Below are 16439 nucleotides of genomic sequence, written 5' to 3'. Positions count from 1 at the left end.
AACCTACAGCTCAGAAGACACCGGGCAGTGAGGTGTCTGGCCCACTAACTGGATACCTTCAGTTGCTGGACTCTACCTGGCCTCTGATCAGCCACCTCTTCGGAGACCTTGCTTCTAAACCTCTAGGCTGGCCCTAGCATGAGGCCCACTCTAGCATGAGGACATGGTGCCTGATTCTCTGCTTTCTTTAGGTAAGGAAAAGCCTTAGGTAACTCCATCTGTTAATAGAGTCTGACACTTCTCTCTGCACTACCAAAAGAACCCTATGCCAGGACACAGGCAAAGTGATGGATGCCCAGAGAGGGCACATCTCTACCTCCCAGACCTCCAGAGCTGGAAATGTTCCCACCACGACAGTGACAGCAATGGGAGGGGGGAAGGCCTGGCTCCCTGAGGTGAAGCTTGGAGTAACAGCTGTACCCAGCAGGGACCCCAGCCTAGCTCCTACCTGGGACATTTCTGACATTCATGTATTCCACTTATGATTAATCACTGTCCTGCAGTGTGATGGGGAGGGAAGGGGAACACTTGGTAGCTCCAGGTCTTCCCCATTCTTAGCCATCCCAGCCATTTTCAGGAGACCAAGCTTAAGCATCTTTCTGGCTTCTCTTCCTTCCGTGTCAAGTCCTTCTGGTTATTCTAAGATCTTCCTCTGCCTGTGCCCAGGTATGACAACTCCCCTTTCAAGAATGTTCTGGGAGTTCAAGGCAGGTCAGCTAGGGCCTCAGTTATAGGTGGAGGACCCAAGAAAAGATATTCCAGGGACAGTGAACAAGGTTGGAAGCAGAAAGGAACCTGGCATTTTTCAGACAACTACCACTAACTGAGTGGTTCCAAGTGCTTTGTGTGGATTAATCCTCCAATAGGATAAACTTTTATTCCCATTTTAAATAAGACTGAGTCACAGAAGCCCGAGGAAACCTGGCTAGGTCATGCAGTTTGTAAGTGGTGGGACTAACCTGCTTGTTTGTCTGACTCAGGAGCACATGCTTTTGGCCCCTACAGGTTCTGTCCCTGTGAAGAGGACTGTGCCTAATGGAGAAAAGCAAAAGATTTGCAGAGAAAGGAGAGCAGAAGGGCCAATGAGGAAATTTAGGCCGTGTGCTGTAAACAGAGAATTGTCATTGTGGTTTTAGAGAAAGAGATGAGAACAACATTTAGGACAGGCTAATCTGCCTATGCATCCAGGGTGGACCAGCAACTGGCAGAGGCCAGAGGAAGGAAGTTTATCTCTGGCCACTGCAGAAAGAGCAGAGAGAATACAGGGCCAGACTTGGGGGGTGGGGCAGGGAAGTGGTCACAGAAGAGGAATCAGTGTGATTCCCCCATTGACCAGGGATTGCGTGGGTAAGTGACAATCTAGCAAACCTGGACAACTAGAAGAAAAACAGCATAATGGACAGAAACAGACAATGATCACTGGTGTAGAACTAAGAATCTGTCAGACATAATGTACAAAAAAATATTCTTTGCAACTGCAGTCCCCCAACAATACACACATACAACATACATGCCACCCCTGGGTCCTGTTGGGGCCCTCCCTTATTGGCACTCTTCCAATAGGGTGATCAGCTTTCTTCTCTTTGCCCAGCTCTTTCCCCATTTTAGCACTCTAAATCCCACACCTCAGGACACCCCTCAGTCCCAGGAAAACCAGGATGGTTGATCACAGTACTTTCCAGCTCTAGGGATCTGGGGTCAGAACCATTAGGAGTGGTCAGAGTGGGGCAGAGTAGGAGCAAGATTTCAGTAGTCACAAGGCTCTTAGAGAAGATTTGAGTCCGGTACAGGCTAAGAGGTGCTGAGGAAGGAACATTTACTTGAGAAGTTAAAAGAACAAGGGGCTAGTGCAGTCTAGAGGAAACATTCGACACAGTAATGGCACATGGCCATTCTTTGCAGGACCAGGAGCCCAAGGGAAGTCCCCAAAGCACACAGGTCCCCTTCCCCCCAAAATAGTAAGGCCAGGTGAGCAGTTCTCTTATGGACCCACTGTAATATAATCATCACTTAAACATAACTACCTACTCCTCAGAGGCCAGGGATGAGCAAAGAACTCCTAGGGCAAATCTAGTTAAGGTAGGCCCTGAATTATAATCCCCCACTATGTGAGGTTTCCTGCATACTAGCCCAGCTAGCACTTCTGTCTCTTGTAGTCTAGTCTTGGATAACAAAACTCAATCCTGTCCCACCAAAGTGGCCTCTTAATGGATGTCTGGCTGCTGCTAGGCTCTAGAACAGTGTGCACCAGAGTCCCCTGGAGGGCTTATTGAAACACAAATTGCTGGGCCCCACTCCCATAGTTTCCCACTTTGAAGGTCTGGGGTGTGGCCTGAGAATTTGCATTTATAAGAAATCCTTGGGTGGTGCCAGCTGATGTTGGTTCAGAGACCACACCTGAGAATGACAGTTGCAGGAACTCTGGATTTTGTGAAGTTAAGCAGCAATTCACTCATACCTCTCTCTTCCCACTATGGGAAGCACAAATATGTAGGACAGTTGCAAATAAAAATTGGTTTATTTAGCACCCACTATGTACCAGGCACTTGATAGGTATTTCCTCATACTTTCTCTTTCAATCCTTTCAACAGCCCTATGAAATAGGGATTACCCTCATTTTTACAAATGAGGGAATTGAGGCTTAGATCTTGAGAGACCTAAGGTGACTCATTTAGTAATGGCAGACTTCATCCTGCTATGCAGTTTTTTTTTTTTGAGATAGAGCCTCAAGCTGTCACCCTGGGTAGAGTGCTATGACATCACAGCTCACAGCAACCTCCAACTCCTGGGTTCAAGCGATTCTCCTGCCTCCACCTCCCAAGTAGCTGGGACTACAGGTGCCCGCCACAACACCCAGCTATTTTTTGGTTGCAGCAGCCATTGTTGTTTGGTGGGTCCAGACTCAGATATATTAGGAATGGTGAGAGTGGGGCAGAGTTGGAGCTCTTAGAGAAGATTTGAGTCTGGTGCAGGCTAAGAGGTGCTAAGGAAGGAACATTTACTTGAGAAGTTAAAAGAACAAGGGGCTGGGCGGCGCCTGTGGCTCAGTCGGTAAGGCGCCGGCCCCATATACCGAGGGTGGCGGGTTCAAACCTGGCCCTGGCCAAACTGCAAAACCAAAAAATAGCCGGGCGTTGTGGCGGGCGCCTGTAGTCCCAGCTACTCGGGAGGCTGAGGCAAGAGAATCGCTTAAGCCCAGGAGTTGGAGGTTGCTGTGAGCTGTGTGAGGCCACGGCACTCTACTGAGGGCCATAAAGTGAGACTCTGTCTCTACAAAAAAAAAAAAAAAGAACAAGGGGCTAGTGCAGTCTAGAGGAAACATTTGACACAGTATGTTGAGCCACAGGCGCTGAGCCTTCTATGGAGTATTTAAGGGGCCTAAACCATAAACTATAAAAACATTTGGGGAAGTTTTTGTGTTAAAGATGTTTCAACATCTCCTTGCTTCAGGTGTGAACAATATTGAGCAATATTCATAGGGCAGCTAGATGAATGGCTCATCTGTGAAAGGCATGGAAGGAGGCTAAAAGTCCTCTGCAGATCCATACTTTTTTTTTTTAAGAGACAGAGTCTCACTTTATCACCCTCAGTACAGTGCTGTGGCATAATAGCTCACAGCAACCTCAAGCTCTTGGGCTTAGGCCATTCTCTTGCCTCAGCCTCCCAAGTAACTGGGACTACACGCTCCCGCCACAACACCTGGCTATTTTTTTTTTTTTTTTTTTTTTTGCTCAGCTATTTTTTGTTGTTGTTGCAGTTTGGCTGGGGCTGGGTTCGAATCTGCCACCCTCAGTATATGGGGCCGGCACCCTACTCACTGAGCGACAGCTGCTGCCCTGCAGATCCATACTTAAATGGGCTGAGCGTCCCAGGAGGAATAAGCCCAGGGCGAGCTGCCAGGATCTTAGAGGAGAAATCAAGAGATCATGATTCTTACATAGGAAATGTACGGGGCAGTGACCCTTGGTGGAAAAACCGAGTAAATTCACATAGGGAAAGGCTGATTACAATGCCCAGTGCTGGGGCAGAGAAAGAGAGTGGTCAAGGTAGCAGTAGCCTGGGTGCCAGCCAGAGACAGGAGCTGGGAACGTGGAGAAGTATGGCCTTGCCACCTCCAGGTAGGATCTGGTAAGAGACTTCACAAATGCAAACCCTCCATGATTTCTCTAGCAGTGGGAGGAGGTGAGGATAAGATCACTGGACAAAGGAAAGGTCAGAGTGTGCATGGCAATGTGGACAGGAAACAGGGCAGGAGGGTCTGGGAGCAAATTGAGTCCTATATTTAGAGAAAACAGTGCGAGAACTGGGCTCAGGAAGAGGTGAGTGTCCACCATGTTAAAAGGGGAGATACAGGGCGGCGCCTGTGGCTCAGTCGGTAGGGCGCCGGCCCCATATGCCAAGGGTGGCGGGTTCAAACCCAGCCCCGGCCAAACTGCAACAAAAAAAAAAAAACAAATAAATAAAAAAAATAAAAAATAAAAATAGCCGGGCGTTGTGGCGGGCGCCTGTAGTCCCAGCTACTCGGGAGGCTGAGGCAAGAGAATCGCTTAAGCCCAGGAGTTGGAGGTTGCTGTGAGCTGTGTGAGGCCACGGCACTCTACCGAGGGCCATAAAGTGAGACTCTGTCTCTACAAAAAAAAAAAAAAAAGGGGAGATACAGGTATCATTGCTGTGATCCCATTCCTGAGCACAGAGCTCGAGCTATAAATGAGTCCTTGAGGGCCATGAGGCAGCGCACTGCCCCAAGTGCCTTCTTGGTGGCTGTGCTGTAGTCTAAAAACCTGGACTTCTGAAATTTCCTTCTTGAGCCTTGGTGGATTTAATTTTTTCCTTACTGCCTGCAGAAGCAGCCATCTGCTTGAGAACCAAAAAAAGGATGTTCCAGTGGACATGGGGCTCCTTTCTCTCCTAAGGAGGTTCTCCATGGCAAGAGGAATGTCTGCCACAGGGGTCCTCAACTATGGATTTGGAGCACAAGGTCTCAAAATACACAGTGAACTGTCACCACACAGTGTCCCCATCCCTTTGGGATGTACACATGGCTTCTCCTTAAGAGGGACAGGTCCTCCTTCATCTGGCCTGAGGTAGATGCTTGGGCCCAAGTCCCAGGATGCACCAGCTCTTTGAAGGGTCCTGGAGGTGGAGAAGTGGGGTCTTCTACTCTGAATCTGGGGGAGGGGCCCACTGGGATGGCTCAGGTGACATGGGGAATGCGAGGGTGGAGATAGATGGGCAGAAGCCCCTCGAGCAGTGCTTGGAGAGCAACTTAGAGGCAGCAGACCTGAGACTCCCAGCTCAACATTGGCAGATGGAAGTGGTACACAGATTCCTCCTCGCTGATCCTGCTGAAAGAGGGGGGGAGCACCTGATATTCCTTTTAAACAGCACCACCCAGGTCCCTCATCCCACCTGTTCCTGCCCCCTTGCCCTTCCAAGGAGAAGGCAGTGCTGCTTAGCACTGCAGTCCCAGCCCATTGTCCTGGGTCCCTTACCAGAGTGAGCTGGAGAAGGCAGGAATGGAGCTCCCGGGCTGCATCAGGCTGGGGCCCACCTCTTAGTGTTTCCTGGAACACAGCAGCTGCCTCCTCAAAGCGCTTTGTTTCCAGAGGGATTAGAGAGAGGAAAGTGCAGGCATCAGGAGGTCAAGAAGTTTAAAACTACCCCCTTCCCCAAACTGGCTCTGCTCCTAGTCCCACTGCCATTGTGATACAATGGTACTAGAAGCTCATTTGGAAAATGTCAGTGCAGATCCACTCCCCGCCCCATCCCACCGAAACCTCCTCTGCTTCCAGTATCAGACCCATTACCTGTAGTCCCATCAAGGCCTTGCCCAAGCGGAACAGGCCCCGGGGCCAGCCAGGCTTTAGGGTGAGGGCCACTTGGGCATCAGCCAGGGCCCATATTGACTGACCCAGCCGCTCATGGCAAAAGGAACGATTTCCAAATAACCTGATAAAGACAGAAGGTGTCGAAATATCAGAGTCCTCAACACCCTGCCTTGTCCCGATTTTTTAGCACAGTGGCCAAGCCCCCACCTACCGGTGGTCCTGAGGGTTGAGCTTCAAGGCCTGTGTGAAGAGGACCACAGCCTCATGGTAGAAACCATTCTGAGCAAAGCTGGTACCCAACTCTGGAAAGGAGGGAGGGTGACAAAGTTCAGATGGGGCTACTCTAGGGAGGGTAGGGTGAGGAGGGAGAGAAAAAGGATCTCACTTGCCAGTTCCTGGCTCTGCTGTAAGGCAGCTCCTAGAAGTCCTGGAGATGCCTGATGACAGGGAACAGAGTCAAGTAGGCTTCGAGGCCTCAGCGCCCCCAAATCCTTCTCGTTCAAACAGATAACATTGCAGTTAGCATACCCAACTCATGTAATTTTCAGGTCAGCCCAGCAAGATGATATCAGCCCTGTCTTCCTACAGAGGAAACTCTGGGTCATGGTGACAATGATAGAAACTGACCCCAGGTATCTCGGCCCTAGGGCCAGAAAACTCCTATTGGACACACCCCTCAATCCTTGGATCATGTGTCTTCCCAGTGCTTTCTGGTGCCCCTTCTGCTTCTAGCTTATCCAGGTTCTTCTGCCAACCTTACCCGGGCCTTAAGACTCTGCCCAGGCCTCTCCTCTCTTGGAAGGCTCCCTTCCTCTTGACCTGTCTTCTCCTGGGAACCTGGGCCCCTGCCTTGGGGCTTCTGGCTTAGTTCCTTCTCTCTACGGGTACTGGGGGGCCGATCTCTAACCTTGCGCAAAGCCAGAGACACGAAAGTGCTAGATAGATCCAGTGAGTCCTGTGGGCAAAAAGGAAAGTTAGGGAACTAGTGTGGATGAAGTACATCATGGAATAGGAAGAAGAGATGGTAGGTAGAGACCAAAAAGGAAAATAAGGGGGCTCTCACCTCTTCCTCACTACACTGTCCCAGAGCTGGGTTCCCAGAGCTAAAAGGAGGGCTCTCATCCCCATCTATGGTAGCCTTGGCCTGGTGGGAAGATGGATAGGTACAGAGTGGGGCATCAACTTGAGCTGCTTTCGGCTCACCTTCCTGGCATTTGGTGTTCTTAGTACCTGCTTATAGATGCTCACCTTGGACTCCCCACAGTCCTGCTCCAAGCGTTCCTGTCGCTTTCGTTCTTTTTGACGCTGCAATAACAATGATGATGATCTATTTTAAGTGCCTCTTAGGTAAGAGTTTTGCGAGTGCTATCTCATTTAATCCCTGACACTCTATGAGTTAGGCATTGTTATTATCTTCATTTTACAAGTGAAAAAGAAGAAAAGAGAGGCACCAGCCAGAGGCCTCACAGAAAGGGGGCAGATTCCAACCAGGCAGCACAGTAGGATTCCAGAGTCACTGCCCCAGATGGTCTCTGAGAGATCCCCAAATTCATGAGGCCCCTTGGGCCTTCCTGGCAAGCAATCCATTCCGGACCACCTTGAGCTCTCTCAGCTTTTTCTTTCCTCCACCCTAATCAATCCCTTTGGGCTCCTTTCCCTCTGCCTTCCAGCCACCTTCTTCTTGAGTCGTTTCTTCTCTGTTTTCTGTTTCATGCGCTCCTCCTCAGCCACCAGCTCCTCTGCCAGACGGTTGGCTTCCTAGAGGAAGAAAAGCAGGTGAAAGGAAAAGAGAAAGAAAGAGGGAGAATGAAATCAAACATGAAAGGGGGCAAGCAGTATAGAAGCATCTTGAAAAGTACAGGTTAGGGGAGAATATAAAGATGGGAATAGGACTAAAAGAACATTTCAGAGAGTCTCACCTCTTCCGTCACCAGGAGCTTCTGGGGCAGGGCTACCTGAAGCAGGCTGTCTGAGACACAGGAAAAGGCAGAGGGGATTTGACAGGAGGACTCAGGTCCTTGAGAAGGGTACAGGAAGGACTTGCGGAGACCACAGTACGTGGCCAATCTCTCAGCCCCTTTGCCATTGTTACTCTGTCCAGTCGTTTCTTCATCACTGAAATAGTCCAGGAGGTAATCTGTCAGGAGAGAAAAAGAGACAAGAAAGAAAGTGGAACGTGAGAGAGAGGCCCCTCTGCAGGTCAGTCCCTCCCCAGGGTACCAGCCGCGATCCCTGGGTCCAGCTCCTGCATTCCCCACCATGGTGCCACAGCTGCAGCCGCCTGCTGCTCCCATCCACATGGATCCGATGAAGGCCCTGGGGATCACTCTTCATAAGCCGTCCAAGAAAATCCTCTATGTCCTGGGAGGGGGAGGGGAGGGGAGGCTGGCGTTGGGGGCAGCTCTGGGAGACAGCAAAGGCTTGGCCAGCTTGACCTGCCTACCATGGCAGCCACAAACCAGCCACTTAGGCCATAGCCTCTCACTGGCTCTGCCCTCTTCCTGCTTGGCACCTCAAAACCTGCTGCCCCTGGCTTCTGTGGTATATCACTTTCTTTCAGTGCTATTCTTACTTACCCAAGGGTGAGGGTGCCTTACAGCCCAGCCTTCTCTACCATGCAGGATCTTCTCTCCTTGACATTCCCCTAGGTCAGCCCAACTAAGCCCCCTGGAAAGGAACCCTCTTACCTGCTCTTCCAGTTAGGCTCCTGTTCTATCCTGCAATTTGAATACCCCATATAACCCACCCTGAAGCTAACTCACACCTAAATAAGTACAGCAGCTCCTGTCTGGCCTCTCCCCTACACTTCCTCTGATTCTCCCTAAACTGAGCTCTCAGAAATTATTCCTTTATTCAAACACTTCCAGTAATCCCCTAGTGCCTGAATCTAGCTTCTTAGCCTAAGATCTGGAACCTTCCAAAAAGCTTCCTGGATGAACTTTCCAATCCTCCCTAGCAATCCTCCTCTGATTAGCCACTGTCCTCCCTCTGCCACCAGGCTCCCTCCAGCCTTGGGGCCTTCCCCCAGCTGTTCTCCACTCTCTGTGGGCTCTAAGCCTCTTTCTCACCACATCTTGTCTCATCTTCAAAGTCCAGCTCAAATTCTATATCCTGGCTCAGCACCCATTGCTCAGTAGTTAGGGAGCCGGCCACATACACCAGGGCTAGTGGGTTCGAACCCCGCCCGGGTCTGCTAAACAACAATAACTACAACAAAAATGTAGCCAGGCATTGTGGCAGGTGCCTGTAGTCCCAGCTGCTTGGGAGGCTGAGGCAAGAGAATCGCTTAAGCCCAAGAGTTAGAGGTTGCTGTGAGCTGTGATTTATTGCACTCTAATGAGGGCAACATAGTGAGACTGTGTCTCAAAAAAAAACAAAAAGCAAAAACTCAAAAAAACCCAAATTCCATCTCCCCTCAAAGCCTTCCCAGGCCCTCTCATCTCCAATTACCTCTGCCTCCTCTCAAACAGTACCCACAGAGTCTGTGCTACACAATTGAGCCTTATTGTTCCTTGCTTCTTATTACTCTCTTAATTAGCAAATCAGCATGGAACTGGAAAGTGCACTGTGCTGGGGTAGAGCCACTTTGCATAGTTTTGACTCTGCTTGGCTATTTGATTTTGGACAAGTCTTGGAGGGGTCTCTTTGGACCCCTCCTCATTTAAAAAATGAGGCATGACTCTTGAAGGCCTGCTCCACACATTTTGTGATTCTGATGGGAGTTGTCTCCTCTGTGAATATAAGTTTTAAAGGATAGGAATGATCACATCCCTATGTGGTCTTATCAGGCCTAAACAGAGCAGGACTGAGAAATTTTAGACACCACTATGGCTAGAGGGGGGTGACAAGCAGGTGGGAGAAAGTTCATGAATATATTAGGGGACCATATCAAGTTTGGCCATATAAGGCTGGGTGTGGTAGCTCACACCCGTAATCCCAGCACTCCAGGAGGCCCAGGCGGTGGATTGTTTGAGCTCATGAGTTCCAGGCCAACCTGACCAAGAGCCAGACCTCATCTTTTCTTTTTTTAAGAGACAGAATCTCACTTTATTGCCCTGGGTAGAGTGCCATGGCGTCACAGCTCATAGCAACCTCCAACTCCTGGGCTTAGGTGATTCTCTTGCCTCAGCCTCCCAAGTAGCTGGCAGTACAGGTGCCCACCACAATGCCTGGCTATTTTTTGTTGCAGTTTGGCCAGGGCCGGGTTCGAACGCGGCACCCTTGGTACATGGGGTCGGCACCCTACCCACTGAGCCACAGGTGCCACCCAAGACCTCGTCTTTAAAAAATATATATAGCTGGGCCTTGTGGCAGGTACCTCTAGTCCCAGATACTCAGGAGGCTTAGGCAAGGGGATCACTTGAGCTCAAGAGTTTGAGGTTGCTGTGATTTATGAAGCCACAGCACTCCACCAAGGGCAACAAAGTGAGACTCTGTCTCAAAAAAAAGAGTTTGGGGCTCAGCACCCGTAGCACAGTGGTTATAGTACCAGCCACATACACTGAGGCTGATGGGTTCAAACCTGGCCTGGGCCAGCTAAACAACGATGACAACTGCAACAAAAAACAAAAATAGGCGCCTATGGTCCCAGCTACTCTGGAGACTGAGGCAAGACAATCACTTAAGCCCAAGAGTTTGAGGTTGCTGTGAGCTGTGATGCCATAGCACTCAACCAAGGGCGACATAGTGAAACTGTGTCTCAAAAAAACAAAAGTTTGGCCATATACTAAACAAAGAATGGACTTGTGGAGTTAAAAGCCACAAACTTAGAAACTTTAGGGTACTAAAATGATAATGTATGTAGGACTTCAGATCACTGAAATATACTCAACTTTCTAAACAATTTTAGATCCACACAACCACCACCCCTGCCCCAGGCATAGTAGTCCTGACTCAGCAACATCTTCATTTACACTGCTGGGTGCTCTCATCAGTCTTATTCTTAAATTCAATTTCTGTTTGGTTTGTTTCAACTTCTTAACTGGAACGTAAGCATAAATAATGCGTGTCTGGGCCCCATCTTAGGTAGCCTCCCCAGCATGTGCCACTCAAATGTACGGGATGTCCTAAAAGTTGCCATATACAGGAAAAATTATATAACAACAGATATCTTAAAGCATATTTGCCATGAGTAAGACAGAAGACTTCCTCTGTGTATAGAAAGAGGTGGCCAACACAGAGAATACTTTGTAAATACTTTGTAAAATTTTGTAATGAATATTTTTTAAATAAAGGTACATTATGCTACAGTTTCCCATTTCCCCTATTTATGGTGACTGCCTTTTTGGACACCACATTTACTATCTTTTCTGTATCTTCAGACTCTCTCCTCTTATTCAAACCAATCCAGCCATCTTAGGAAAAAGAAGAAAAAGGACTCCGTTGACCTTCTACTAAGTCTCCCAAAGCATAGTTTATGCCACTCTCTCAGTTCATTAGGTGGCCAAACTTAATCTGGTCCCCTAATATCTTTGTGAATCTTCTCCCACCTTCTTATCACCCCTCCTCACCCACTGTGGTGTCCTTTCACGTTCCTACAACATACCAACAGTGCTCCCATCTCAGAGCTTCTGCACTTGTTATTTCCTCTGCCTGGAGTGCTATTTACTCAGTAATTGATTTGCTCCTTTGTCCTCTTTAGGTCTCTGCTTAAATATCACTTTCACAAGGGAGGCCTTATCTGATCACTCCCCTTTTAAAAATTTAATTTAATTAATTATTTATTGAGACAGAGTCTTGCTTTGTCATCCTTGGTAGAGTGCCGTGGCATCATAGCTCACAGCAACCTCAAACTCCTGGGCTTATGCGATTCTCTTGCCTCAGCCTCCCAAGTAGTTGGGACTACAGGCACCTGCCACAACACCCAGCTATTTTTAGAGACGAGGTCTTGCCCTGGCCCAGGCTGGTCTCGAACCTGTGAGCTCTGGCAATCTACCCACCTCGGCCTACCAAGTGCTGGGATTACAGGTGTAAGCCACCACACCCAGCTATTTATTTATTTTTTTGAGACAGAGTATCACCTGGGGTTGAATGCCATGGCATCATCACAGCTCACAGAAACCTGAAACTCTTGGGCTCAAGCAATCCTCTAGTCCCAGCCTCCCAAGTAGCTGGGACTACAGGTGCCTACCACAACATAAAATATTTTCTATTTTATAGGAGGGTGGGTCTCGCTCTTGCTCAGGCTGGTCTTGAACTCTTGAGCTCAAGCATTTCACCCAACTCAGCCTCCCAGTCTTAAACTCCTGAGCTCAAGCAATCCACCAGCCTTGGCCTCCCAGAGGTGCTAGGATTACAGGCATGAGCCACTGCTCCTGGCCTGATCACTGCTTTTAAAAGGAGAAACCTCCCAACTCTGTTCAGCACTCTCTATCCTCCTCCTCACTTTTTTTTAGCACTTCTCATATTTGACATACTATATTACTATTTTTTTTTTTTTGTAGAGACATAGAGTCTCACTGTACCGCCTTCGGGTAGAGTGCCGTGGCGTCACACGGCTCACAGCAACCTCTAACTCTTGGGCTTACGCGATTCTCTTGCCTCAGCCTCCCGAGCAGCTGGGATTACAGGCGCCTGCCACAAATTACTATTTTTTTTTAAAAGACTACCTCCACTAGATATGAACATTTTGCTTCATTTCTCAATTAAGCAATTAGACAGAATTTATTGGGGTAGAAGGATTTTTGCCGTTTTATTTATTGCTGCCTTTCCAGTCCCTACAAGTATCTGGTACGCACTTGGTACTCAGTAAGTATGTGGGAGTGAACAACGAGATTGGTGTGTAGGCTACTGCAGTAGAGACAGAGGCAGGAACTGTGTTTGAAGAAACTCATATAATCTATTGAGTATGAACTTTATCTTTTCTTTTCTTTTTTTTTAAGAGAAAAGGTCTTGCTCTGGTGCCCAGGCTGAAGTACAGCGGCACAATCATATACTGTAACCCTGAATTTCTGGGCTTAAGCAATCCTCCTCCTCAGTCTCCTGAATAGCTAAGGTGAGAGGCATGTTCCACTATACCTGGATATTTTTTCTTTTTTTTGAGTCTCACTTTGTTGCTCTTGGTAGAGTGCTGTGGCATCATAGCTCTCAGCACCTCCAAACTCTTGGCCTCAAGTGATCCTCTTTCCTCTGCCTCCCGAGCAGCTGGGAATACAGGTGCCTGCCACAATGCCTATTTTTAGAGACTGTGACTCGCTCTTGCTCAGGCTGGTATACCTAGATAATTTTTTTAATTGTTTGGAATTCATTGAGTGTACAAAGAATTAGGTTACAGTGATTGCATTTGTTAAAGTTCCTTTTATAATTGTGTCCTGCCCCTAAGAGGTATGCCGTACACCATGATACCTGCACAATTTAAAAAATTTTTTTTTGTAGAGAAGGGGTTTTCTCTGTTGCCCAGGCTGGTCTCAAATTCCTGGGCTCGAGTGATCCTCCTGCACGGGCCCCCCGAAGTGTTTGGATGATAGGCATAAACTACTGCACCTGTCCGGAATATGGACTTTATCTTATCAGTGATGGGAGTGGACTTGATCTGGGAAGTAAAACATTCATATGAAATAGTGCTAAGGACGGTGCCTGTAGCTCAGTGGATAGGGCACTGTCCATATTCACCAAGGCTGGAGGGTTCAAACCCAGCCAGGGCCAGTTAAAAGAGCAATGACAACTGCAACAAAAAAAAATAATACCCAGGTGTTGTGATGGGCACCTGGGAGGCAGAGGCTGAGGCAAGAGACTCACTTAAGCCCAAGAGTTTGAGGTTGCTGTGAGCTGTGACACGACAGCACTCTACCCAAGGCGACACCTTGAGACTCTGTCTCAAAAAAAAAAAAAAAGAAAAAGAAAAAAGAAATAGTACTAAGGAAAGAGATGAATCTAGAGACAGAATGTTTGTTTATGTATGTATGTATTTAGAGACAGAGTCTTGCTGTCGTCCTAGGCTACAGTGCTGTGATATCATAGCTGACAGCAACCTCAAACTCTTGGGCTCAAGCAATCCTCTGCCTCAGCCTCTTGAGTACCTGGGACTGCAGGTGCCCATCACCATGCCCAGCTGGTTTTTCTGTGTTTAGTAGAGACAGGGTCTCATTCTTCCTCAGGCTGGTCTCCAACTCTTGAGCTCAGGCGATCCATCAGCCTTGACCTCCCAGAGTGCTAGGATTACAGGTGATGTGGAGATGCAATGTTTAGTTAGCAGAACATTGCAACTTTTCAGGCCAGAGGGAAAGAGTCCCTGAACTAAGTGAGTAGCAGCAGGAGCAGGAATAGAAATGAAGGGTTTGGCTCCGCGCCTGTGACTCAAGCAGCTAAGGCGCCAGCCACATACACCTGAGCTGGCAGGTTTGAATCTAGCCGGTGGCCCGCCAAACAACAATGATGGCTGCAATCAAAAAATAGTCAGGCATTGTGGCAGACGCCTGTAGTCCCAGCTACTTGGGAGGCAGAGGCAAGAGAATCGCTTGAGCCCAGGAGTTGGTGGTTACTGTGAGCTGTGATGCCACAGCACTCTACCCAGGGTGACAGCTTGAGGCTCTTTCTCAAAAAAATAAATAAATAAATAAAGAAAAGAAAAGAAATGAAGGGTTTATTTTTATTTTTTATTTATTTATTTTTTTAGAGACAGAGTCTCACTTTATCGCCCTCAGTAGAGTGCCGTGGCGTCACATGGCTCACAGCAACCTCCAACTCCTGGGCTTAGGCAATTCTCTTGCCTCAGCCTCCCCAGTAGCTGGGACTATAGGCACCTGCCACAACGCCCAGCTATGTTTTGTTGCAGTTTGGCCGGGGCTGGGTTTGAACCCCCCATCCTCAGTACATGGGGTCGGCACCCCACCCACTAAGCCACAGGTGCCACCCAGAAATGAAGGGTTTCTTTCAAGAGACATTTCAGAAGTAGATTTTAGGCCTACACGGGGGCTCACACTTGTAATTCTAACACTCTGGGAGGCAGGGGGTGGGGTGGGGGGGAGGGGGAAGGATCAATTCAGATCAGGAGTTCAAGACCAACCTGAGCAAAGCAAGATCCTTGAGATTCCATCTCTACTAAAACTAGAAAAATTAGCCCAGTGTGGTGGATGCCTCTAGTCTTACCTACTGGGGTGGCTGAAACAGGTGGATCACTTGAACCCAGGAAATGGAGGCTGCTGTGAGCTAGGCTGATGAGGCATTCTTGCCTGGGGCAATATCGAGACTCTGTCTCAAAAAAAAAAAATATATATATATATATATATATGTTATTTTTTTTTTTTTCCAGGCCTGTAATCCTAGCACTCTGAAAGGCCTAGGCGGGTGGATCACCTGAGCTCAAGAGATCGGGACCCAGTCTCGGGCAAGAACAAGACCCAGTCCCGGGCAAGAACGAGACCCAGTCTCTAAAAATAGCTGTGGTTGTGGCCAGCGCCTGTACTCCCAGCTACTCGGGAGGCTAAGGGAAGAGGATAGCTTGAGCCCAACTGTTTGAGGTTGCTGTGAGCTATGACGCCACAGTACTCTACTCAGGGCAACTGAGGAAAGGAAAGGAATTGATTCTCAGATTTCTCAATTAAGAAACTAGATAAAAGTTTGTATTATTAATCAAAATTGGGATTAAAGGAAAATAAACCAATTTGCCAACATGATAAATTATAATAACTTTTGGACTTGTTGAATTTGAAGTTCTAGGGATGACAACGAAGTAGTTGGAAGTATAGATTCTGAATACTCCCAAATCTGATCCCGTCCATTGCCTCCTGGAGGACATTCAAACCTCCGTGCCAGCCAAGGCCTTTTAAGCCCCTTGCTTCCTTCTCTCTCGCCCCAGTCTTTTACTGTTCCAAGCAAACTTTCCACTCTGGTCTCACGTTAGTGAAGTTCTCTTAACTTTTTCCAGCTTTAGCGTTTTTGTTCACACTGTCTCCTCCGTCTTATATCTCTCCCCAAGGAACTAGTGCCCACTCCCCAATCCTCAACTCAGAAACCCTTGTCTGCTCAGTTCTGCCTGCTTCAAACATTTACTACCGCAGGATTGTCTTCACGGATCCCGTCCCTTATTTGCCTAAGACGCTCAGGTACACAGCCGGAGGCTATGTGTTCCCCAATCCCGCAAAGCAGAGCCTCCGCTCAGCGCAGGCCAGACTCTGTTCTCAACTCAGCTGATTGAAAAGGGGCGTGACCTAGATGGGTGGGGGCGGGAGAAACTGAAAGCCCCCCTTTTACCTGTTGCCCGTAGTCCTCCGGACAGAACTCCTTGCAGAGTTTGGGTACAGCAGCGACCTCCAGCGGGCAGCCAGATCGCAGAGGACAGTCTATAGGAAAAGAAGACGGTGCGGCGTCAGGAGGCTCGGGATGGGCCGGAGCTCTTCGCAGTCTGCCTGAAGCATTAAATTCTGAGAACGCTCAGGCTGCAGGCAGACCCAAATGGCGCTACCTCTGTCCGCTTGACACCCTCCCCCCCTTCCGTCTCACCTAGCTTGATTCGCCCCACAGTCTTCGGAGTCGGCGCCATCTTCCGTTAACAGTGACCGAAAGTGAAAGATAGTCTAGTATTTGATATCGGTCAAAGGGCGGGGTAGGGCAGGGTAGGCAGCCATCTTTGTTGGGGGCGGAAGCCTTCAATTACGGAGAGCCAGAGAGTCC

The 16439-nt window shown here is 48.6% G+C and overlaps 1 protein-coding gene across 1 annotated transcript; it reads right to left on the bottom strand.

The window, feature by feature from the left end:
* Positions 1-4625: 4625 nt before the first annotated feature.
* On the bottom strand, positions 4626-16430 carry TTC31 (tetratricopeptide repeat domain 31). Its single transcript, XM_053588569.1, is given in 14 exon segments — positions 4626-5147; positions 5150-5345; positions 5493-5594; positions 5808-5949; positions 6040-6130; positions 6214-6265; positions 6589-6783; positions 6892-6972; positions 7077-7133; positions 7503-7586; positions 7748-7965; positions 8087-8189; positions 16020-16108; positions 16269-16430. Coding segments are annotated over 14 exon segments (1527 nt in total). The 5' UTR covers positions 16309-16430; the 3' UTR covers positions 4626-5070.
* Positions 16431-16439: the final 9 nt, after the last annotated feature.

The sequence above is a fragment of the Nycticebus coucang genome, chromosome 4 (genome assembly GCF_027406575.1).
Source record: "Nycticebus coucang isolate mNycCou1 chromosome 4, mNycCou1.pri, whole genome shotgun sequence".
NCBI classification, from domain to species: domain Eukaryota; kingdom Metazoa; phylum Chordata; class Mammalia; order Primates; family Lorisidae; genus Nycticebus; species Nycticebus coucang.
The sequence above is the reverse complement of the archived record's forward strand: the minus strand, read 5'-3'. Positions and strand labels throughout refer to the sequence as shown.